Source organism: Carettochelys insculpta, chromosome 1 (genome assembly GCF_033958435.1).
Source record: "Carettochelys insculpta isolate YL-2023 chromosome 1, ASM3395843v1, whole genome shotgun sequence".
In the NCBI taxonomy this organism is placed as follows: domain Eukaryota; kingdom Metazoa; phylum Chordata; order Testudines; family Carettochelyidae; genus Carettochelys; species Carettochelys insculpta.
The window spans coordinates 107,619,687-107,645,361 of NC_134137.1; the positions used below are offsets into that span (position 1 = coordinate 107,619,687).

Sequence of the window (25,675 nt, forward strand, 5' to 3'; positions counted from 1 at the left end):
ATTGTCCATGAGGACATTGATAGCTTTGCCTTTTATAAGGAGCAGGAAATGGGTGCAAGCCCTGTGAATGGCTCTGAAATCAAGGATATAGATGTGAAAGCATCTCTTATGTTGGGCCCGTGTCCCCTGTGCTGATGTTGAGCCACAGTGGGCCCCCCAGCCCATGAGTGATGCATCTGTTATCTACACCAAAGGTCAATGGAAGGGTAAAGTGGTGAGCAGAGTGGCTGGGGATGTCCACCATTTGAGAGACTGCAGCACTAGAGGAGGAAGCACAAAGCACTTCTCAAGGCGCTGACTTGTTGCCACATAATTCCATGCGAGCCAATGTATGTGAAGGCTCATGAACAGGACTACACACTGTGGCAGCAATGTGCCCCAATAATTAAAGACAGATCCGGGCCATGGAGAAAGGGGCCTGTGCCTGACCAGATGAACAAGATCACAGATTGTCTGGAATCTCTGTGGTGGTAGGTAGGCTCTTGCTGTGGTCCAATTTAACACTGCTCCAATTAATTCTATCTTTTGCGTGGGTTGTATGATAGACTTTTGTATGTTGATAAGAAGGCCCAGTGAAGAAAGCCATTCTCTGGCGGTAGTTGTCATGACAGTAGTTTGTTGATAGGTAGGATCCTTGATTAGACAATTGGTGAGGTAGAGGAAGATAATGATGTTTTGTCTTCTAAGAAATGCTGTGACTACAGCAAGTGTCTTTGAAAATACTTGAGGGGCTATAGAGAGACCAAAAGGGAGGACTCTGTACTGGTAATGGTCTTGGCCTACAATGAATCTCAGAAATCTTCTGTGGGTGGTTGGATAATTACATAGAAATATGCATCTTGCAGATTGAGTGTTGAGAACCAGTCCCCCTTCTCCAATGCCGATATGATGGTCGCCAAAGTCACCATTCTGAACTTTGTGTTGCAAGTAAATCTGTTCAGTTTCCTGAGATCTAAAGATCAGTCTCCATCCCCCTGGTTTTTTGGCTGTGAGGACATAGCTGGAGCAGAACCCTGGCCTTGGTGCTCCTTGGGTATGGGTTCTATTGCCCCTAGAATAAGCAATTTTTGCACCTCCGTTTACAGTAGAGGCTAGTGAGTGGTCCCTGAAAAGGGATGGAGTAGAGGAATGAGTAGGGGGCACAGATGTGAAAGGGATAGTATAACCCAACCTGATGATTTGTAGGACCCATTATTCTGAGATGATTTTGGTCCATATTTGGTAAAAGGGTCTCAGGCAATGAAAAAAGGTAGCCTGGGGATGCATTGGAACTGTGGGGTGGTTGCTCATACCCCCAATCAAAATCTCAAATTTGCTGTTTGTAAGAGGTCAAGTGGCTTATAGAGGAGTGGTTTTGCTGTGTTCTCCTCCTGTTAGAGCATTGTTTAGGCCTGTTATCATATGGCCTCTACTGTTACGTGTAATGGTGACAGTTATAATCCCTAAGTCTGTGATATTTACATTTCTTGTTAGGTGGGGTATACATCCTCAAAGTATGGAGTGTCATGCTAGAGTTCTTTATGGAGTGTAAGACCTTGTCTGTATTGCTAACAAAAAGTTGTTCCCTATCGAAGGGGACATCCTCCACCTTTGCTTGTAGTTCCCTAGGGATCCCTGACGACTGTACCTAAGCAGCTGTATGCATTACTTGGCTGTGGCTCTAGCTGAGGTGTCTGCGACATCCATAGCTACCTGGAGAGCTGTTTCGGCTATTGATAAGCCCTCCTTACTAAGGGACTAGAGAAGTGGTCTATTATCAGGGAGATCCTGTATCAGATCTTAAGATTTAGCACAACAGGCGTGGTCACAATTAGCCAGGAGGGCTGTATAATTTGACGTATGGAATTGAAGCACAGCAAAAGAGTATACTCCACCACCAAACGTGTCCAGCCATGTCTGCTCCTTGTCAGTAAGGGCAGACTTAAATTGTGGATTTTTAGCCTTGTGATTCACAGAATTCACCACCAGTGAGTTTGGCTGCGTGAAGAGAAAGTCCGTATCTTCCGCGGGGTGAAATACTTTGTCTGCTCTGTGATTTGTGGATGGGACGAAGGCTGGGTTCTGCCAGAGAGCATTTGAAGGTTCAAGGACAGCCCTGTTGATGGCTAACACAATCTTCAAGGATGCTAAGGGTTGTAGTACTCATGAGTAATCTACAATGTTTGTCTTAAACCTCCTGTAATATCATACCTTGTGATTGGGCTATCCGTCTAAATAGGTCCTGAAATTGTTTCAGATCATCTGCCAGTGGAGAGGGCAAGACCTGAAATAGTGCTTCATCCTTCATGCATCTAGGCTCATGTGAGGAGCATTCTAAGTCCTCACATTTATTGGAATGCAGTCGGGAGATTACCGAGGGTGGGTGAGCAGATGATAAATGCACTGTGATTGTGGGTGAATGCCATAAGGTGTGCTGTCATTGAGGTGTAGTACGTCTTGAATGGTAGGTATGGGAAGAATGGGGCCAGTAGCCCTGCCATGTGTCCCAGGGGCTCCACTGTGGTGAAAATTGCTGTGGGGGATGCAGCCATGGTTGGTTGCCCTACATGGGATGCTGCTGGAGGTAATGATCCCTGTATGAGTACCACGAAACCTGGATGGAGAAGGAGATGGGCAGCGTGATAAGGTCCTGCTCCTACACCCTGAGTCATAATCAAATTTTGGGGATAGCGGTCAGGGTGAGTGCAGGGCACTCTGCAGCATACTAATGAGCCCCTGCACTTTAGAGTCAGACTATGTCAGACTCTACACTATGTCAGATTGTGTAGACTTTTGCAGGTGTCGTGTTTTGCACTGAGCTTTCTTGGGTTGCCATGCCAGTTGTTCTGGCACAGAAGGAGAGCATGTTGGAACTGGTGGTGGAATCACATGTAGCTTCTCCAAAGCTGATGTCTCAGTAATGCCATTTGATGTGTCTATTCTGGTCTCCACCTCAGCTATCCCAGTTGAGGCTAACCTGCATTTCTCCACGGTGGCAGATACTGATGGCATTGGGGAACATAGGGTTCTGGGCAATACTGATGAAGAGCATGCCAGAGAAGTCTTAGCAGCTTGGGAGCTCTTGCGGAGTGATAAAGCTGCCCTGTCACAGGGCTTCTGCAACACCCGCCTCTCATCTGGTTTGTTCCTCGGTGGCAGAAGAAACTTTTCCCAGAGTATGTTTCTGTCTCATTTCCTGGTCCTTTCTGGCCCTTGCTGTCACGTGGCGGCAATGAGTGGGGGTGTGATAGCTCAGTGGTTTGAGCACTGGCCTGCTAAACCCAGGGCTGTGAGTCCAATCCTTGAGGAGGCCATTTAGGGATTGGGGCAAATAGATGGCAGGGCTGGTGCTTGGCCCCTGCCAACAGGGCAGGGGACTGGACTACACGACCTCCCGAGGTTCCTTCCAGTTGTAGGAGAGGTACATCTCCAATTTAAAAAAAAAGAAGGACACTTGCTGGTAACATGCACTTCCCCTAAGCATTTTGTGCATGAGGTATGCCCATCTGAAATGGGCATTGGGGCTGTACAAGTGATCCTTCTAAAAGCTGCAGGAGTCTGGCATGTTAAAAGGAAAAAAAAGGTGACAACACAGCAGCCTGATGCCTTTTTTTTTTTTTTTTTGTTGTAGTAGTAGCAGCAGCAGCAGCAGCATTAAAAGACTAGTATAATTAAATCTGAGGTAAAGAAGGAATATTAATAGTAAATTCCTTCATTTTTCTGTCATATTGTGACAGAAGCATATTTTGACTGATACACATGCAATACTTTAATCAGGGACCATATAACATGTTAAGTTTATGAATGTTTTATGTAGCTTTGTGGGTCAGGGAATGTATACAACTCCATGCAGGGAGGGGTTATCAGAGTTCCTCCAGGCACAAAAATAAGTGGGGGTTATGACAGTCCCCAAGATTGTAAACATCTCTCTGTGGTGGTTTCCATATACTGATTTAAGGCAATCCCAGAGGCAAGGTAAGGGATAACAAATGAACTTCAGGTTATAAAGACTGAGTTCAACACACCCAGGCTATGGCTCCGCTAGTTGCTATTTATGGATACAAATGCATTCCTAAGTAGCAACTCTACAGCTAAACACCGCACTTAGTGTTAGTTTTATTAACAAAAAAAATCTTTGACATGCCACCAAGCAAAATATGAAAGCAAAAAAATATTTTACAGACTGTATTATCCATTTTCGTAATTAATTCTATACTATAATTCTATTCTATTCTTCCATTTTTATCTACTTAAAGTGACATTTTTCACATAACTCAGCACTTGACTACTTCAGAAAATGAAGTTCTTGCTGAAATATATTGGTCCAGTTTACAAAAAATTACCATTCTAAAACGTACTTGGCACAGGCACGTGGCCACATCAGTTACTTGCTTTTAAATAGTTCAGGATCAATGACGCATGCAATACCCGAGAGGCTTTCCACAGGCAATTTCAGGAAGAGGAATTGATCTCTCTACTTTAAACCTGTATCCTATAGAGAGTGTGCCCACCACAAAGACAAAGAACTAAACACTAATTTCAGAAAAGCAATGCCTGTTCTTCATTAATACTCCTTTCCAGGCAGATTTTAAAAAAACAGACAAAAGATATTTTGAAGTGCTGTGTTATTAAAGTGCTTTATAAATAAAAATTGTATTCATTCTGTTAAAAACATATACCTATAATATTTGTGTGCACACCCTGGTACACCTGCGTACACTTCCTCCAAATGCTGAGAAGCTTGCATATTAGTATTGTAGCTTAAAATAATTCCTATTACACTTTAATAATCAAGTTTATTTTCACGTTATCAAAAATCAAAGTTCTTCTGGCTATCCCACAATTACCAAGGCAGATTTATTATGATAATTTTTCAGATAGCATTTACGCTTTTTATATCTTCAAGGGCTAAAAAACAAATTAAGCAATAGGAGTTCCACCCCAAAAATGTTAGGGTACTAAGCTCTCTTAGGCGAGAAATGAGGCTCTACATTACACGAAATGACTTTTTAATGATCCAATACATCATAAAATATATGTATCAAGTTTTTCTGCAACTTTAAACTCTTAACAGTACCAGATAATTTACTCACTTTGGAAGCTGTCGAAATTCTCCTGAGTAGTCTTCATATTTATAATTAACAACATGCCAGTCTGAGTTGTAGGTTTTGATGCACTATTTCAATGGAAACAAATGTCACAATACATCAGAAGAAAGTTTAACTGAAAGTATTCCATAAATACAGGTAACAGCTCTCCTACATTACAGCTGTTTGGCACTGCAAATTCAAATGTATGATAAAATGTTTATTCTATTAATGTCACTTTTTGTTTCTTTTGTTAAACATTAACTATATCGTACAGTACAGTGAATGTTCAGACTGAAATGCTGAAAATTGAAGTGCATTTACGTCAAATGAACTAGTAGCCAACAGTACATGCTAACCTCAAACACCTCGTAAAACACCTATGTTAAAGTGCCGTGTGTGTGTGTGTGTGTGTGTGTGTGTGTGTGTGTGTGTGTACACATACTTATATATACACACGTATTATGAAAATAGCAGGTTCAACTTAGTACTTTCTATTCTGGAAGAGCTAAAATCTAAACTCATGACTGTAAGTATTCAATTTTATATTTTTAACCCAACTACAAGAGTGTTTTGAATTTAAACTGTATGCTTGCAGCTGCTGAAAAGCAATTATGTCATTCTGCTCTGGACTAGATCACAGGAAGTATCATTTTACTCCACCCATGTTGCTGTAACTACACACTAATTTATCTTGGCTTTAGCATTAGTAACAAAAACTTTCAAGTATGTTGTAAGAAACAGTATTATAAACACAGAGTTTTTAGATATCATATGAACACACAAATGTTCATATTTCCAATACAAGCATGTACACACTTTGTAAAGTACCAACCCAATATTTACAAGGCAATAATTATATAAGTGTGTATGAATTAATTATATTATGTTTCATTAAAATTCATAATTTAACTCATGTGCACAATCCCTAAATATATTGTACAGAGACAAACTCCATACCCAAGTTTCGTATGCAAAGCAAAAACGATATAAAGGGATGACAGACCCAAAATATTCAGACACTTGAAACAAAACACAAAGGTTTCAGAGAGCATGTTTATGCCCTGAACTTGTTCCTAAAACAGTACATTACCAACAATTTTACCATGATATAAATACTTGAAAACTGGTCACTGGTGAATACAGTTTGTTCTGCTCAGCAGATGAACCTCATCAGCAAGAAAATGAACTTCCCCAGACTATGGCCAACTACGCAGTTTGTTTGCAATATTATTCTGAAGCAGTGACACTGACCAGAATGCTGAATATTTCACTTTGTTGTGGAGAGGGAAAACTATGAGGAACTATGCATTGTGTGAGAAAGAAAGGAGGAAGAGGGAAAACCCACAAGAACAGAGAGGAGACAGAAATCTAAAACTTCTTTACCTATTAGCCACACATGACATAAAAGAGGGCTGCACTACAATTAAAGTGGGGCAGGGTGGTCTGAAGGAGGACAGCTCTACAAAGGAACAGAAATCGGGAGGGAGTTTGGGGACACCTATGATTGGTATGGCAGGAAGCCAAACCCCTGTCCCACATTTACACAGATCACCTTAACCCACCCACAAGGTGGGGGTGGATTGTATGGTCCAAGTCATAGGCTGACTAGGGGACCTGGGTGGAAATAAAGGTCAGCTGTTGGAAACCCCAAGTAATGATCTGAATAAACATTGCTTTGCCTGCACTGGATACTATCTGCCAGGTAGTCCCAGACACCTAAATCAATGTTGCTCAGCCAGGGAGTAGGTAAATCCTTGGGGGTACACTGAGGTTTTCTGGGGGTACATCAAGTCATCTAGACATTTGCCTATATAGTCAAAAGGCTACATAAAAACACTAGTAAAGTCAGTAAAATATAAGAGTTTATTCAGACAGTAACTTATTTTTACTGCGTCATATGCCTTACACTGAAATGCAACTACAATATTTCTATTCCGATTCATTTATTTGATAAGATGGCAGACAGTCAGAACATTTTCAGAAGTAGTCTTCTGTGATATTTTTGCATGTTTTTTAAGTAAATAGTTTTAAAGTGTGTTGTTACTTGATGGTATGCAAAACAAATCTGACTCCTGAAAAGGGTAGAGCAATCTGGAAAGGTTGAATGAAACTTGTTTCAACACCCCAGTTTACCTTAGGACCATATTTCTCAGCTGGTGGTATGCGTACCTGTAAGGGTACCTGAGAGAAATCTGGAAATACTTTTTCAAAAAAAGGAGAGGGGGGGGTACTTTAGTTTCTCAATGTTGTTTTTTTTTTTTTTTTTTTTTTAATAATCTATATAGTAAAGTTGTGGCCTGATTAAAACCACATCCAAGTGCATCCTGCCCTTTTGGTATATCCAAACAATCATTTCCATGTAAAATGCTAGAACATCACCCTTCATTTCAAGCAGCTAAGAAAGGGACCAATGAGTTTCTCCCTTCCATCTCATTTGGTGACAACTCCTATCTTTTTTTTTTTTTTTTTTTTAACCTAGATGCCAGCAAGGCCCTGGTAATTTTTTCAGTCCTGCTGAAGTTTTATCTACAAAACGAAGTAGACAATTAAAAACTGTTTCCTTTAGTTACACATGCTCACACACAAATAAATGTTACCTCAGTCACAAACAAGCTTTGAGCTTCCTTTTCTGCATTTTCAGGAATAGTAGAGCATATATATCGACCCTGACGTTTCAATAATGCTGTCTGTCGATGATAAAAAAAAAAAAAAAAAAAAAATCAAGAACTTCAATCAAATATAAGTCAAGTAAAATGCAGTGAAATTCCATTCCCATCACTTTGCATTATAGTGATAAAATCATTTGAAGCACAGTGATAAAACTGCCTGATCAAGAAAGTGCCTTTATACCAACGTACCTAAAATGTGCTGAAACAGTGAAATTGACAATAAAGTTAAAGTATTGTCCCTGGGAATCTGACTTAGTACCTGTTAAGATCAATGAGGCACTTACTGCCTCAGTCTCTGGGGTGGAAGGAAGTTGTCGTACATTTTTTGAGGATCCCTCAGTATCCAGAACAACTAGACAGACATTTTTTTTCCCCCTAAATGAAAGCTTAGCTTCTGGAATACAAAAAAGTAGAATATATCCACTCAGTGTCTCAAGCTTGACTTTTGGTCTCAGATCTTGATTTGAATTCTAAAGTTGAATCGAACCATAATAAGTCTTACCACCCCCACCTGCCCACCCCCAAAAAGCAAAGACACTATAGAGGAATAATATGTCAAAGAATGGTCTTAAAACCTGTAATGAAGACCATTATTATTTTATCCATTAACATTTAGTAACTGGATTGGTATTGATTGATAGTAGGCATCCTTCAGTCTGCATAGACTATGGGTTGCGCCCTTAATATTGATTATTATTGATAGATATTGTAATTCAATAATGTACAATTTAAAGTGCAGCCTGAACATGGACTGCATTTGTTTTCTATGTTTGTGGTTTTAAACCAATTGAGAATAATATAAACCAAATGTGAAGTCCACTGAAACTGTTTCATTTACCTCTGTGGGCTTTGGATTAATCCTATAGTTCCTGAAGTATAGGAGACTATAAAATAGATTTTCAGTGGTTTCTAAAACAGGCTAAATCTACTGTATAAATGGTACAACTGGACTGCTATAACTATTACCAACCCAAACTGACCTAAAAATGGTTTACAAAGCAATCTAGAACACCTTCTACTTGTGGGAAAGGAGAGGAGATTATATTTATTTCACACTCAAATAGCACTACTGGGCTTACACAAAAATAGCCACATGGGGTAAGATCAATGGTTAACCTAGCCAGTATCCTGTCTTCCAACAGTTCCTGATGTCAGATGTTTCAGACTAGAGTGACAAAAAAAAAAGGAGGGCGGCGGGGAATTGTCCCATATCATATGGGAAACTGGTGATCTGCAGTGTAGAGTCACCTGAAAACTGATCGGGCAGGTTCTTTAAACAGCAGGAATTTGCTGTTTGAAGAGGTGGCTGGGGCAGGTGAACCCTTTAAAAAGATCATGCACTGAGCAACCAACATGCTGTTAAGAGCAGCCCCTAGGATATAGGCGATAAGGAGAGAGGGTCAGGGTACCATGGATCGTGTGCATCCCCTCCCCTTCCCTTCCCTGGATATCGTGGGGGTGGGGGGCAGAAGAGGAGGAAGGGGTGCTGTATTCGCTCTGCTGTCTGAGAGAGAGGAGTCTGTCTCAGACAGTTCCCTCCCACATTGCTGCCAGGCAATAGGATTGGAATGGGGAAGGGAGGGCCCTATGAGGGTCAGGGGGCCAGCCTCTCAGGGGGATGGGGAAGAAGGTTTGGGGGAAGCCCATAGAGGTGGGGGACAAAACTCACGAAAGAACAGACAGGAAGAAGAGTACAGTGAAGGTGAACCACGGAAGGAGGGAGGAAGGACCAGATTAATTCTTCTGGATACATTGGGCTCCACACTGGCACCACTCCAGGGGGCTTCACAGCCAACCCAACAGGTGGCAGCTAAGATAAAACTCTCCAACAGTTGTGTATGCAGCACACACACCCCTAACTTGAATAGATATGAGCAAGCACTCAGAGCCACCAAGGACTAATGAGAACTCTAGGCCCAAAAGGTCTCACCAAACCACACCTGTTGGGGGCACACAGAGCAGAATCAAAGCTCAAAAAGAGAGCTGGCCAAGCCAATCACCACAGACAGAACAAGGGAGCAGTCCTAAGCTGTTCACTCCTGCAAAGGTTGCAAGAATCCCACTCTGCATGGATCAGACCCTACTTTGGCAGAGAAGATGACAAAGACAACAATGGAGACTGAACAGCAGGACACAGGGAAAGAGCCTCCAGATATATGCCAGGGACAACCCGCACACCATACTATGACACCAGAGAGGCAGAGGTAGGTAGAGACGCAGAGAGCAGGCTTGGTAGGCATCCACCTCAGGTCACATATATGACTGCCAGTAACAGGGTTCTGGGTCAGAAACCTGTAAAACAAGGTGCGTCTGGGTTCCCCTACTAAAGGGGTGGACAAGTCTGGATTCAAAGGATTACTGTAACACTCATTACTGCTGCACACAGCACTGTGGGCTCCAGAAGAGTCAGGTATAGTTACTGATGTACTTGGCATTGGTAATTTAGTTTTCTTTGTATAGAAAGCTTGCAAACTTAGTTGTCTTTTTCCCCTTTTCCACTGGGGCCCTCAAGCACACAGAAGGAAGCAGCTTCCTGTTCCATGTAGTTTTCTGCTCTGGACCCCACAGGAAGGAGGAAGCTTCACATGCCGCCCTGTTCTCCACCAAAAATCCATCCATTCCCATTGGCTGGTTTCAGGCCAATTGGAGGACAGAGATTTTTCTGGTGGCAAGAACAGCGCGTGAAACTCTTCCCCCCCACTAAACATCTGGAGCAGAGAGCCACATGGAGCAGGCTCTCTCAATCTGGGGCTGCAGCAGGCAGGGAGCCTGCCTCAGAGGGTTGCTGTCCAGGAGCCACCTAACTAAGTACCCCCACCCCTCAGCCCCAGCCAGAGCATACCTCTGGCACCCCAGCACCAGCCCAAATTTCCTGTTCCAGGTCATTACCCAAACCCTCCACACCCCTCTCCCAGGCCAGAATGCTCTTCTGCACCCAAGACCTCCCAAATCTTGCTTCTCAAGCCCCTACCTCAGGCCCCACCCAAGGTCAAGCCCCTATTCTCTCCTCCACCCAAACTCCCACTCTGACCCCGCAACCTAGTCCCCTACCCTGAGCTCCCTTCTGCACCCAACCCCTGCCTCAGGCCCTTCTACCTGCCCCCGCCGCATACAAAAGTGCAGCCACTGACTGTTTACCAAAATCTTGGAGTGGTCTCCCATCAAAAATTATTGCCCACCCTTGCCCTACCACCAGCCCACTGACTCACCACTGGGTGGCGCTGCTGGAGCCAGATTCTGAATGCCTCTACAAGTGACCAGAACTGAAAGCAGTAATCAAGATATGGGAATACTATGGATTTATACACTATTATGATATTTTTTTTATCTATCCCTTTCCTAATAGTTCCTAACATTGCAAGTTTTTTTTAACTGCCACTGCACACTGTGATTGTTCAGAAATATCCATGATGATTCCCAGTAACAGCACATTGAGATACCATCATTTTGTTAGCATAATTTGGATAATGTTTTTCAAAGTGCATCGTTTTGCATTTATCAACACTGAAATTCATCAGATATTTTCTTGCCAAATTACCCAGTTTTGGAAGAACCTTTGTCCTTCTTTTCAGTAGTTTTGGACTTAAGTATCCCAAGTAATGTACTGTCTACAAACTTTGCCACTTGGCTGTTAGCTCCTTTTTCCAAATCTTTTAGGAATAATGTGAAACAATGGCCCCTTTACAGATCCTCAGGAGACCCCTCCATTAATCTGTCTCCAGCTACTAATCCACGAGAGGACCTTTTTTATCTCTTTGCTTAAAGGCCTTTTCCAAGACATTCCAGAAGTCCAAGTATACTATATGTATTAGATCACCCGTGCACACGTTTTCTGACCCCCTCAAGGAAGTCTAGTAGATAGGTGAGGCATGATTTTCCTTTGAAAAATCCACAGATTCACTTACACTTAAGACTTCCCAACATGTCCATCTGTACCCAATCATTCTGTTCTTTACTATAGTTTCAACTACTTTGCATGGTGCTGATAAAAGATTTAATACAGTACTTAATGGTTGTGCACTCATCTACTACAGAACGTCATGTCCACAACATTACCAATAAAATTTAGTGAAACTGAAGTTAAATTACCTGAAAGTCATCATAGGGGAAAAGTAGCATCTCACGTAACACATCATTTAAAATTTGCGTTTTCTTCTGAACAATGACATTTTCGTAGTCTATTGGCTCAATTAGTTTTGGTTTTGCCTAAAAATTAAAAGAAAAGACTCTCAAATATGCTGTGAAAAAATTACAATTGTATACTCATTTGTCTAAAATTGCTGCATAAAAAGCTCCTCCATGCACAATTGACTTCAGCTATCACCACACAAATTTGCAGAATTCAATTTTTTTTTTAAATCACATTAGACAATATAGTCCAATTGTAATGGCCAATTACAGATAAATATGCTGATTTATGTCGGGGAAGACAAAAAAGTGAACAGAAAAAGAAAAACGGATATACTGGAGAATAAGGTAATACACTTTGTAGCAATACTCATTTAAGATACATTTTTACTGAAGCATTACCCCAGATATTATCCCTAACATGGCCACCAATCTCACAAAAACCTATTACTTGGGTTTGGTGGTGCTTTAAACCTGATTTAAGCGACACCACTGGTTGGTATAGGATTGAGCATGGGTTATGCTTTAACCGACCCACTTTGCAATGTGGACACAGACTAATCAACAGCTAGGCTGATACTCTTTCAATGCCAACCCATAATTTTCACCAAGCACATCTTCTTGTATTCTACCCCTCTCTTCAGCAATGGAAGATTGCTGGTTTATATACAGCAGATTAGCATTTAAAACCTACATTGGCATGAGGCCAGCAACCATTCTACTGACCTTTCACAGTACTTGAACAACGATGCTGTCTGAAAAGTCATCATCCCAGGACACTGGTAGTTGACCAGATGCTGACACCAGTGTTCTGGTGGGCATCTGAATAACGTAGACTATGGCCAAAATTTGAAGATATTTACATGAAATCAGACCATCAGTCGAGTCTTGGGTGAACTACATAATGAGTTTGGCACTTAAGAACATTTTCATATTTCCCATGAACAACAACAAAGTTGTCCCACAGTACTCTGCATAGCAATTCAAAGAGTAACCCAGTTTAGGACACTGCAGAGACCCGGGACATTCCTCCAGCAGTCCTGTCACCTCACATGGATAATTAAAGCACCAGCGTAGACACAACCACATATATCTGGCCCAAGTAGGGGTATGCAGAAGGGATCATGTAGGTTAACTCTGAAATGAGGACATCCCCTTCTAATTGCATGTAACTTCAGGGGGACATATGCAGTTTTTGCCAACTCCACAGGTTTGATTACAACTACCATTACTCCATCTCCTAATATTATACCTATTATACACAATTTCTCTCAAGGATTTTGTTTTGTTTTGGAAAGAAAGTTAGCATTCAATGTGACCACCAAGTGTTTATAATTGAAGGTTTGCCCCTATGGACAATGTGACCAGTACAGCTATAGCAAAATGCTTACTCGGTTTTAGATATGCTCACATAACACATTTCAATGCCATGTGGCAATGTGCTAGAATACTATGGCCCTTTTCCGTCTCAAGAGATGGTGGTCAGCAGTGGTGGTGAAGATCTATGGGCAGTGTTTGAGTCTGCAGCTTCTCTCATGGCTTATCTGTACAACATTGGCTTTGCACAGTTGATTAGAATAACCACGTCAGTCCATTTCTGCATTCTGAAGTCTTGACAGTTTTTCCTTCGAAAACAAAGTTCTTTCGCATGGCTAGCACATATACTATCGAAGGATGATGTGCCCTGTTGTAGCAATCATAGCCAGGTATTTTGATCTGATGATGCAGATTCCCAGGATTTTGGATCAATGCGAATTTTTTCGATGGCGTTTTTGCATGTATCCTTGAATTTTAGCTTGGTCTGCCTCTTGTTCTCAACCCACATTACAGTTAACCGAAGAGGATTTCTTTGGGAACACGTTCGTCACCCATTCTTATCACATGACCAAGCCATCGTTGTCTTCTGCTGTTGAGGATTGCGATGAGGCTGGGTATGACAGATCTTTACAGGACATCTGCATTTGAAACTTTACCTTGCCAGTTAATATTCATAATTCTGCGGAGGCAGAGAAGATGGAAGCCGTTGAATTTTTTTCTCCTGGTTCAAGTAGGTGGTCCATGCCTCAGAACGACATCACAGGATACTCAATACACACGCTTGGTAGATTAGTATCTTCATTTTCACTGTCAGCTTAGGATTGTTCCATGCTTTTTTCTTAAGTCTACCAAAAATAGTAGCTCCTTTACCAATTCTGATGTTCAGCTCTTCATCCACGCATAGGTTTGTGTTGACAGTAGATCCAAGGTAACAGAACTGTTGAACCACATCTAACGGGCTGTTATCCAGAATGACGTTGGGTCGCTGAGGTATACCTTGAGTGAATACAACAGTATTCTTCATGCTTATATCAAAGGAAAACAACTCGCAGGCTCTGGCTAGAGAATCCATCAGTGACTGTAGCGTGTCTTCATTATGAGCGATGAGAGCTGTATCATCTGCAAAGAGGAGTTCCCTGATGAGGACTTTCCTGACCTTAGTTTTGGCCTGGAGCTTTGCCAGGTTGTAGAGAGAGCCATCTAATTTTGTGTAGAGAAAACATGGCTGCATGAGTTTTGAAATGTGCAATTTAGTAGAACTGAGAAGAATATGCCAAAGAATGTAGGAAGAAGAACACACCCTTGTTTGACACCGCTCTTCACTTCAAACGGTTCTGATGTAGATCCATCATATTACACCGTTGCTTTCATGTTTTCATGAAAGGATGTTATGAGCCTGAGTAGGGTCGGTGGGAAGGCAATCTTGTTTATACTCTGTATAGTGCTGATCTACTGACTGTGTGAAACACCTTTGTTAAGTCCACAAATGCTATGAATAAGAGCCTTCCTTGTTCTCTGCATTTTTCCTGTAGTTGTTGAAGGAAGAAAATCACGTCCATTGTTGACCTTCAACCCCTGAAGCCACACTGTGTTTCTGGATAGATTCAATCTGCAAGTTTTTGCAGGCGTTTGAGAATGACATGGCAAATGCTTTTCCTGTGATGCTCAGTGACAAGATGCCTCTGTAGTTGTTGCAGTCACCTTTGCTTTTATGAAGAGTGATGATGTTGGCATCCTTCATGTCATGTGGGACATCACCTGCTCTCCAACATTTTAGGAGTAAATCACAGAGAAAGGGGAAGAACACAGCCTTGTTTGCCTTCAAGACTTCAGATGGAATTCTGTCATTTCCTGGTGCTTTTCCATTGGAGAGAGCATCAAGAGCTTGAGAAAGTTCCTCGACCGTAGGCTCTGCATCTAGCTTAGACATTTCTGGAAGAGTTGGGATGAGGTTATCAAGTTCAGGTTGCATCGTATGCTCATGGGAATAAATACTTGAGTAGTGATCCACCCATCTGGACATCTGCAGTTTTGTGTCTGTGATCGCCTGCTTTAAATGCTTCACTGGGGCTACTTTGGTAACATTTGGTCTGAGTGCTTTCTTCAAGCCATCACACATGGTTTTCAAGTCACCCAAATCAGATGCCTTCTGAATATTAGAACATAGGTCAGCCCAATACTTGTTCGCCACTGCTTGGTTTCTCTCTGAAGAGCAGCTCTTGCATGTCGAAGTTCGTATATTGCATCTCTCAGCATGGACCATGTTTCATCAATGGTTTGTTGTTGAGGTTTGTATTCCATTTTGCGAGTGAGATCATCTGTGAAGACAGAGCATTTCAGCACATCTATGGTATTGAGGGCATTGACTTTTGGCTTATTGCATTCTTTTGCCATATAGAGTTTCTTTGGGATGATTTTCACTCTGCTGGTGATCAAGGAGTGATCAGTGTCACAATGTGCGCTGTGATATGTGCATGTAATTTTGATGGCATTGAGATGTTTCCTGCCTACCACTACATGGTCAAGTTGATGCCAGTGACCGGATCTGCGGTGGTACCATGAAACCATGTGACACTCTTTCAAGTTAAATAAAGTATTAGTCATGCAGAGCTGATTCTGACAATTGAATTCGAGAAGCCTTTGACCGTTTTTGTTCATTTTCCCCCAATACCATGATGACCAAGGCAGTTGGTCCAGGACTGATGGTCACATCCAACTCTAGCACTGAAGTCGCCAAGGATGTACAGTTGTTCACTAGTTGGAAAGGAATCAATAACTTTCTGAAGATTATAATATAAGCGGTCCTTGTCTTCGACGCATGACAGCAACATGGGTACTTAAGCACTGATGATGTTGACACATCCTGACTTGACGCAAAGCTTCAGGGATATAATACATTCCAATTCAGCTGTGGGCTTATTGATAGATTTCAGCAGATTGTTCCAAACTGCAAATCCAGGTCCATAGAGGTGGTGTTCATCTGAACTCAAGCCCTTCCAGAACAAAGCGTAGCTGGCTTCTTTCACGGACCCAGCATTGGCCAGCCTGGTTTCCTGGACAGCAGCGATGTCAACGTTCCGTTTGTGTAGCTGTTGATCTATGACTGCTGTTTTGCATGCTGAGACAGTGTTCATAAGGTCATGGGCAGAGTTAAGTCCCAGACACATGGTCCACACTTTCCAGCTAATGAGCCAGAGGCAAGTTGATTTTTTATTTAGTTTTTTGGCAGATACATCATTTCCATCTACTTTTCGATTTTTGGTCTATCCCCATGCACCTATTGAGGAAGGCAGATGTGGCAGGTCAGCACCTTATTGACTGGGGGCTGCTCAGCTTGAGGCAGGCGGTAACTGACCAGTGGAGAGCAATGACTTCACTTACCTGGCGGGGGGCAGTTAGGGGACCGGGCCATGGGCGCAGAGAAGGGCTGCTGCCAGGGGTGTGTTGGGAGTGGGCCAAGCCAGGCCAGGCTGGGGGTGCAAGGGGGGTCGTTGGCAGGGCGATGTTGGGAGCAGGCCAGGTGAGGGGAGCTCAGCGACAGGGTAGCAGGTGGTGGCAGGGAGGGTTGAGGCGGCCCAATCCTCCCTGCCATTTATCATGCGTTATGCTAGAATAAACTAATTTTTATTCCAGAGTGGATCATTTACGTGAGGTATTTATACCAGTAGAACTATTCGCACTGATTTCTAAATGTAGATAAATCCTGATTGTTTTATAAGTTGAACTTGGTGCTTTGAGTAAAATGTAGGCTTTTAGAATAACCACAAAAATTAGGCTCTAACCAGAGCATTTCCGCATCTGATTCCTACTTGGAAAAAAGTATTAGTAACATTAAAACATATAATTCTTCATTAATATAAAATCTATAATCTAGCATCTTTGTTGATAACTGTTTCAGTCTGTCTTGTTGAAACATGAAGAGACTATGTGTTTTACATCTTGAAAAGTCTTCTAAGCAATCAAATAACCTAGAAAATGTCGACTGTAACCTCATATTCTACTGGTAAATTTGGTTTGAGACTTTAATATTTCCTTGTGTCAGTGAAAATGAAGTACCACAGCAGCATAACAATGACAAGTACAGAAAGTGTTTCTGTAGAGAGCAAACTTTCATTTAGTAGCACTCATTGCATGGGGTCAGCAATTTACTCCTTGATTAAAGCAACCAAGTTCAATGGACCAGATTTGAAAGTAAATTGCTACTCAGTAGGAGAACAGAAGGCAGAATCTGACCCTTGTTGAAAAATTAGCTGCATAAAATGGGACTCGTCTACTTCTCAGATTTTTTTCTTCATCTAAGAACCATTTAAAATCCTATATCCTATTTATAATGCTATATCTATAAAGTGATTATTGCTGAACATGAAGATGCCTACCCTGTTAATCATGGCAAAAAAGACACTGTAAAATTGTTTTTCTTTCAAGAATTAAGTAGATTAAATCAAATTTTGACAATAAACCTCTGTTGGAAAATTTTATCTAGGGAAGGTTATCAGCGTTCACATACTTCAATAAGTTACACAGAGTTACTTCAGAGATCCTAATATCTAGCACATGGTAACGTTCCCAAGTAAATATTAGAATATTGGAGTGAGTTCAAAAGGACAATAAAAGAAGAAGTTTGGAAAATAAGACTCCTCAAGAGAGGTTACCTGAATTAGACATGCTTAGTCAACAGAAAAAAAGCAATTATTTATGAATACATTGGTAGGCTACTGTAGAAAGGAAAAAGATAATTCTCCTCTCTTATTTGTACAACATAGTATTTTTCTTTAAAAGAAAAAGAAGTCCTGTGGCACCTTATAGACTAACCAATTTTTGGAGCATAACCTTTTGTGGACAAAGACCCCTTCGTCAGATGCACGTAGTTCAGTATTCTTAGTTCAACAAGACCAGAAAAATAGCTAAGGAATGCGTATGCAATGTAGAGAAGAGGCTTTTGTTGAAAAAAAAAACCAGGAAAACATTTTAACTATTAAATATAAGAGCGCTAAACTGAAAATATTTTGTAAGTCAAATATGTAACATTTGGAAATAGATTTGTTTTATCTGTGAAACCTAGTTTTGACCTCCTTGCGCATACACTAAATAAGGCAGAGGTCACCAGACATATAGGGAGACTGAAGATAAATGATTTTTAAATACACAAGAGACAGAATTAAGTTTGCATGACTGTGATGGGGCGCACTTGCCTTGCACTCATACTGCAAGAGTTAACTCTATTCACTAGGCCAAGGCAGATGCGCCCCTGCAGAGCATGCTCTAGCTAGAAAATAGGAACAAAAGGGAACGGATCAGATCTTTCAGGTCTGATCTCCAAAGAAAGAATGCACGCTTCCAGAAACCACAGAAGCCCCAGATGGTGAAAGCCAAGGATGCTGAGACTCCAAAGGACTCCCAAGGAGTGGCAGAAGTTGTGAAAAACAGTGGATGGGAGATGCCCAGAGATACTGGAACCACAACTTTTGAAATGGCTCAGGGAAATTAGCTGTGGTGCTGAGTGGAGCCAACATTTTTCAGGTGAATTCTCTGCTAACTTAGTGGCAAGTATATTTGCCAGTGACAGAGCTGTGAACTGGGACCCAGCGAAACAGGGAAAGCCCAGGCCCCCTTCCTTGCTGCCACATCTCCTGGGGGTGGTGACTCATGCCCATTACAGGCTATTAGGCCAGGCAGCCCCACAGAAAGGGTGGCTATACTCACACAAGACACTAGATCTCACAGCCTGTGAGAGGACAGCGCTATTAACTCTTGCCATTAGACTAGACCACATCTCTTTGTTGAACCAGACTGCCACACTGACTGTGACCATCAGGCAATAAACCCTAGCCAAACCAGAGAGCCATACTTGCATGGGTTATTAGCATGTCAATAAGCATGTGGACAAGCGGGATACAGTGGATAGAGCGTACTTAGATTTCCAGAAAGCCTTTGACAAGATCACTCATCAAAGGTTCTTAAGTAAAATAAGTTGTCATGGGATAAGAGACAAGGTCCTTTCATGAACTTATAACTGGTTAAAAGACAGGAAGCAAAATGTAGGAATAAATTGTCAGTTTCCAGAATGGAGAGTGGTAACTAATGGTATCCCCCAAGGGTTTGTGAAGGGACCCATCTTCTTCAGTTTATTTATAAATCTGGAGAAAGATGTAAACAATAAGGTGGCAAAATTTGCAGATGCTACTCAACTGCTCACGTTAGTTAAGAGCAAAGCAGACTGTGAAGAATTACAAAAATCTCACAAAACTAAGCGACTGGGCAACAAAATGGCAAATTAAACAATGTTCATAAATGTTAAGTAATACACATTGGAAAAAATAATCCAAACTACCCATGGGAGCTAATTTAGCTATAATTACTCATTTATGGAGTCATTGTGGATAGTTCTCTGAAAACGCCCACTCAGTATGCAGAAGTCTAAAAAAGCAAACAATGCTAGGAATCATTAAAAAAATAAAAACATAACATAAGAAGTAGGTGTCACTGAATGAAATCAGTGGGTGGCAGGTTTAAAACTAACAGAAGGAAATGTTTCTTTTTGCAGCACATGGTAGGCCTGTGGAACTCCCTGCCAGATGATGTTGTGAAGACCAGGACCTTAACAGGGTTCAAAAAACTACAGGTTGAATGTTTCTAATCCAAAACTCTCTCATCTGACAACACCTGTAATCCCTCATGATTTTAGTTAGCCGGATGAGCACTTATGGGTGTGGTCAATTTTCCCATGGTCACAAAGTTTCTTTCCAGCCACCAGCCCTGGCTCTCTGGTGTTCAGATCTGTCGTTATTTAGCTGTAATTTACCCCAAATGTCTTCTAAGAGCCAAGTAAGCAGTGGAAGTGTTGGTCATACTGCTAGACAATATGAACCTCCCATGGTCTGGCAAATTCTCTCATTCGGCACCAATCAGGTCCCAAGGGTGCTGGATTAGAAAGGCTCACTCTGTAGATAAATTCATAGCAATTAGGTCCATCAATGGCTATTAGCCGGAATGGTGTCCCCACCCTCTGCTTGTCAGAGGCTGGACCTGGATGACAGGAGAGGGATCACTGAATGATTATATATTCTGTTCATTCCCTCTATGGCATCTGGCATTGGCCACTGTCAGAAGACAGGATATTAAGCCAGATGGGGCCACTGGGCCACAGAATCATATGAAACAGGGCAGTCATAATGACTTTCACTGTTAGGCCACACTATCCCAAGACACAAGATGGTCATAAGAATGTGACATGAAGAAGTAATTACCCCCTGCCGCTCCAAAAGAGGATGGGGACATGCTTGCCCCATGACAATGACTAATATTACCTTTGCTATTTCCTAAATTTCAGTATTTTGCAACTTAAATGTTCTTTTAATGAAACAACAAAAAGTCTTGGGGCAGCTATAGACTAACAGATATATTGAAGCATAAGCTTTCATGGGCAAAGACCCACTTCGTCAGATGCATTGGAGTACATTCCTTTAATGTAATGCAGTTGCTAAAAGGTGTGTTTTGTTTTAGTTTTTTTTTCTTGACTTCCATGACAACTGAGACCCAGTCATGCAAGATCACACACATTTGAACCCTGAACCTCCACAGCACTCTTGATTGCTAGCACTGAACTACAGAACTAACAATGTTAATTAGCAGTAAGACAGCTGTTATTCCAGAATAAAAAACAACATATTCTTAAGCGTTCCCAGCCTTTGTTTCCAGAAGTGGGAAGTGAGTTCCCAGTAGGTGGATTACTTTATGGTTGCTTGCTCTGTTTGTTTCCTCTGAAGCAACTCGCATTGGCCACAGTCAAAAGACAGGGTACTATGACTAGGAGCAACACTGGTCTGACCCAATATGGCCATTATACTCTTCCATTAATGGGGAAAGACTGCTGTATCCTAATGCTGCTTCCACTTGGCTCATAACTTCCACTTCTTACCCAACACTGGGGGGAGCTGTCCTGCCCTGTACTGTGTCCCAGCAGACAGGTGGCTGCTCCACCCTCTAATGGTTAACCATAAATTGCAAGCTGCATCCATTAGAATGAGGCTTACCAGTTAACCTTTAACATTCTAGGTGGGAATAGGCAAGTCTTTCTTGCACAAGCAAAAGAAAACAAACCATTTTAAAACAATCTCAGCAATAAACTGGATGAGGTCTCAAGGTACAAATTGAACCTCTGTAATCCAGCAACCTCAGGACCTCACTGGTACTTAATGAGAGAATCTGCAAAAACAACAGGGAGATCAATATTATCTAGCCGTATTACCAATGCTTCCACTTCTTACCAGACGCTCAGCAGATGTTTTGGTACTAGTGTTCCAGACTTGCAGATAGAAACATTTCAAAACCCAGAAGGAACTGCATCATAATATTGTGCTGAAATACTACCCTTGAACCAGTCCATGGAAAGCTGAGATGGCGATAAGATTTATCTTAATGGAGAATTGTGCCAGGGTCTGGTGCCAGAACTGTAGCAGGTAAATCTTGAATTGACTGTACTGGAGCATGTTCCAGACAGATAACCCACTCCATCTCCCAGTAGGAAAGCCTTACCTACTTCAATTGGTAGGTCAGCCTTATGAAAGGTTTACTATTTCCTAGCAGGACAAGGTGGTAGACATCTGGGCCATGTCAACACTAGCCAAAAACTTCGAAATGGCCATGCAAATGGCCATTTCGAAGTTCACTAATGAAGCGCTGAAATACATATTCAGCGCCTCATTAGCATGCAGGCGGCCGCGGCACTTCGAAATTGACGCGGATCACTGCCGCGCGGCTCGTCCAGACGGGGCTCCTTTTGGAAAGGACCCCAGCTACTTGGAAGTCCCCTTATTTCGCTCATAGGAATAAGGGGCTTTGAAGTAGCCAGGGTCCTTTCCAAAAGGAGCCCCGTCTGGACAAGCCGTGCGGCAGCTAGCCGCCTCAATTTCTAAGTGTCGCGGCCGCCTGCATGCTAATGAGGCGCTGAATATGTATTTAGCGCTTCATGAGTAAACTTCAAAATGGCTATTTGCATGGCCATTTCAAAGTTTGGGGCTAGTGTAGACACAGCCATGATGGTGTGAATGTATTACATCCACCAAATTAGGCTTTCCACTTGGCTACTGCAGTAGTGGCTGCTAACAGCATGCTGTCAACCCCAAGACCAAGAGTATTCTAGGAGGCAGTTCATCAGGCCCTGGGGACTTAAAGAATGACAGCAATAAAATCTGCAAACGTGGTTGTGATGATGGTGCAGCCCTGCTTGACTCCCATTTGGTACTTTGGGAGATTCACTCTGGGAACCAGTACCGCTCAGAGCAATCACTTTCGAAGATTGGATGTTCTGATAAATATATCAATGTCGTATGATTATTTCATGACAACATGAACAATCCAGAGGGTACAGAGATTAGATGACTAAAGGCTTTAGTTAGCTCAGTGAAAGCTATATTCAGTGGTTGGTTTTGGTCCAGACACTTTTCTTGCAGCTGCCAGCCTGTACGATCATATCCGCAGTTCCATGACATGATCAGAACCACTCTGACTCTGAAATTTCTTCTGACAGGGCACAAGCCAAGTTGCAAGGATTCATGCCATAATTTTGCCTGCAGTGGCAAGGAGAGATACACAGTAGTTTCCACAGTCTGCTTTATTCCCTTTAGAAGAGGGTGACAATCAGGGCATCCCTCATTTCACCAGGTATCCCCTTTATCCAGATTTTAAAGAAGAGCAAGTAAAGCTGTCAGATTAACTCTGGTCCATCATCTTTAAAGATTTCACTGTGGATCCCATCTCCACATGCTGTCTTGTTCTTCATTTTCTTAATGGCATTGTATATGACATGCAAATTGGGAGAGTCTCAGAGCTCATCCCCAGGAAGTCGCTGAAGGATTCGCTCAAGGACTTCATCTGCAATCATGGAGTTATGATTAAGATCTTCAAAATGTTTTTTATGGTGAAAATTGATGGCTTTGTTGTCCTTCAGAAGTGTGATTTCATCCGTAGAGCAAAGAGGATTCATGCCATAAAATGGTCAGTAGATAGCCTTAATCACATTGAAGAAGCCACGTGTGTTGTGGATGTCCACAATACGTTGGAACTCTTGTGCTTTCTCAGTCCATCATTTGTTCTTGAGATCTCTAATTTTATGTTGGACTTTGGACCCTGCCCCTCTCTCTTTGTATTACAATTTATATTCTGCTGCCAAGCTCTAAACGCCATTCTCTTCTCATCAATAAGTTCTCTATTTCAGGATCATTTTCATCAAACCAGTCCTGATGTTTTCTAGTTTGGCAGCCTATGGTTCCTCATGAGCATTGATTATTACCGCTTTCAGCTGGCTCCAGTGTTTCTCGATTTCTTCTGCAAACTTATGGAAGCTTTGCTTTTAACATTGCTTGGAAGTGGTCAGACTTAACAGGGTCCGTCAGATCTTGAACTTATAGCTTGCACATGACCTGCTTCTTCTGAAGCTTCCACCTGGGGGCAATCTTAATTTTCATTGTGGATCAAATGAGGTGATGGTCATTCCAACAATCATCGGCATTTGTCACTGCTCTTGTAAGAAATACATCACGGAGACCTTGGGCACAAACTATGACATAATCAAGATTCCAGTGCTTTGACTGTGGGTATCTCCAAGATGTTCTGAACTTGTCCTTTTGTTGGAAATGGGTATTCATTGTAAGTTCATGTTCAGCACACTTGGTAAAGGTAACTCAAATGGAATTCTGCTCTTGACCAACTCCTCCTTTCCTGATTGTTCCTTTCCACAGGTCTGAGTGTCATCCAACATATGCAATGAAATCCTCCAGAAGGATGAACTTTTGTTTATGAGTCTCTAATAAAATGGTTTCCAGATGAAAGTGCAAATCTTCCTTTACATCCTCATCAGCATCAAGTGTTGCTGCATAGGCACACATAATAGCTGCCTGTTTTTAGTTAGCCTCAGTAACAGTGTCATGAGTGGCTCACTGATGCCCACTAGTACCTCAGAGAGGCACCTTACGAGCTTGTCCTGTAAAGTAATTCGCACTTCATGCAATCAACTTTCATCCAAAGATTTTCCCTTCCAGAAGGGGATGTATCTTACTTTCTCCCGCCTCACCTGTCTATCAGCTCTTCTTGTTTTGGACAAGGCAGCAATATTGATGTTTAACAGACTCACTTGATGAGCAATCATGACCACAAGTAACTTTGGCAAATCACTGTGAGTTGCTCACCAGGATACATACATTCCTAGTTCCAAAATTTAAAAAGTTGCTTCCATTTTCAACTGCTGGGATACTGCTCCTGCTCAATGCAGCTATCCAGACAAAAGGAACAGAGGCAAAAGTATGTTTAAGCACCTTTTCTAGCCTCCTCCCCACGCGGAGTGAAGAGAATGGTTCCTAAAAAGGACTGCTCCTCCATGAGTGTAACTGCCAAAATGCTTGACCCATCTCAGTCCTTGAGTAGGACAACTGAATCACACGTCCACTGCCTGTGTGTCAGTCTGTTACTAGAAACTTCAATATCTCACTATCCTGTTGCGACTTGCCAATCACCACTGGACTTTCAACTTGTGCAAGTGTTTTCCCAAAACTGGGAGATGTCTGTGTGGGACTTCTTCTGAAGTGGAGAGACTGTGGCACAACAGTCAAACTGTCATTACTAGATAGAGGGCTTAAAACCAATGGCATGGACATCACGATGATTGAAAATCCTCTATCAGCTGCAGCCCTCATAGTCGTCACAGCCATTACAACATTACACAACAATTTCACCTCCATTATACAGCTATCCTCGGTCTGCTTTGCCATTAAGGACTTCTTGGGCCATACTTTGTCTGGAGCTTTGTCCTTGACCATTCTGCCATGGATGACCCTAAGGTAGTCTCTCAGGAAACACTCAAGCCTATCCACCACTACAAGGTGGTGATCCATGCAGAGGGCAGCCAGATTGAAAGCTCAATGACCATTAGCTGTTAAAGCAGAGAGTTCATATCCTTCCATTCCCCCCAAATAGCACTGAAATAGCATTATACCAGGCTGTTAAGGAGATCCTGTCCTAATAGTACCCTCTAACACCAGATAAACAGATTTCATGATGTTAAACAAAACCTAGTTTGATAACATTTCATTTGGCAAGAAAATCCATATTAATAGTTGGGATTGTGGAATCATTCTATGATTATGGTCCTTGCTTTCCTAATGTTCGTATGATCTCTGTCTGGTTTTTAACAGTTTGTCTGCTGTATAATTAATTTTGCTAAGTGTTAAATCAATTAAGGTGGTTGGGTATGATTGGTAAAATAATTCTGTTACAGTACATAAATAAAATTATAGTAAAATAATTAGTTAAGGTACAGCTTAAGCAGGATTTGAGTTTCTCTATATAAACTGGAGTCCAAAAGGAAATTCTTTGGGACCCAATTCCAGGATACAGCTCCAAAATCCAAGCTACCAGAACTCAGCCCTGTGCCAATGACAGCATGCAGAAACTGGAATCCCCCAGATGGACCTGAACCTGACTGGACATCAAGACAAC

General features: G+C 41.9%; 1 protein-coding gene across 5 annotated transcripts in view; it reads right to left on the reverse strand.

Annotated features, from left to right (window-relative positions):
- Positions 1 to 25,675, reverse strand: part of DOCK9 (dedicator of cytokinesis 9) — a 278,961-nt gene that overhangs the window by 170,606 nt on the left and 82,680 nt on the right. For all 5 annotated transcript variants that reach the window (XM_074989534.1, XM_074989526.1, XM_074989505.1 and 2 more), the window contains exons 2-4: positions 11,828 to 11,944; positions 7,667 to 7,756; positions 5,073 to 5,155 (exon numbers count right to left, since the gene is read on the reverse strand). In XM_074989534.1, coding sequence (XP_074845635.1) covers positions 5,073 to 5,155; positions 7,667 to 7,756; positions 11,828 to 11,944 — 290 coding nt within the window. The remainder of the gene's footprint in view (positions 1 to 5,072; positions 5,156 to 7,666; positions 7,757 to 11,827; positions 11,945 to 25,675) is intronic.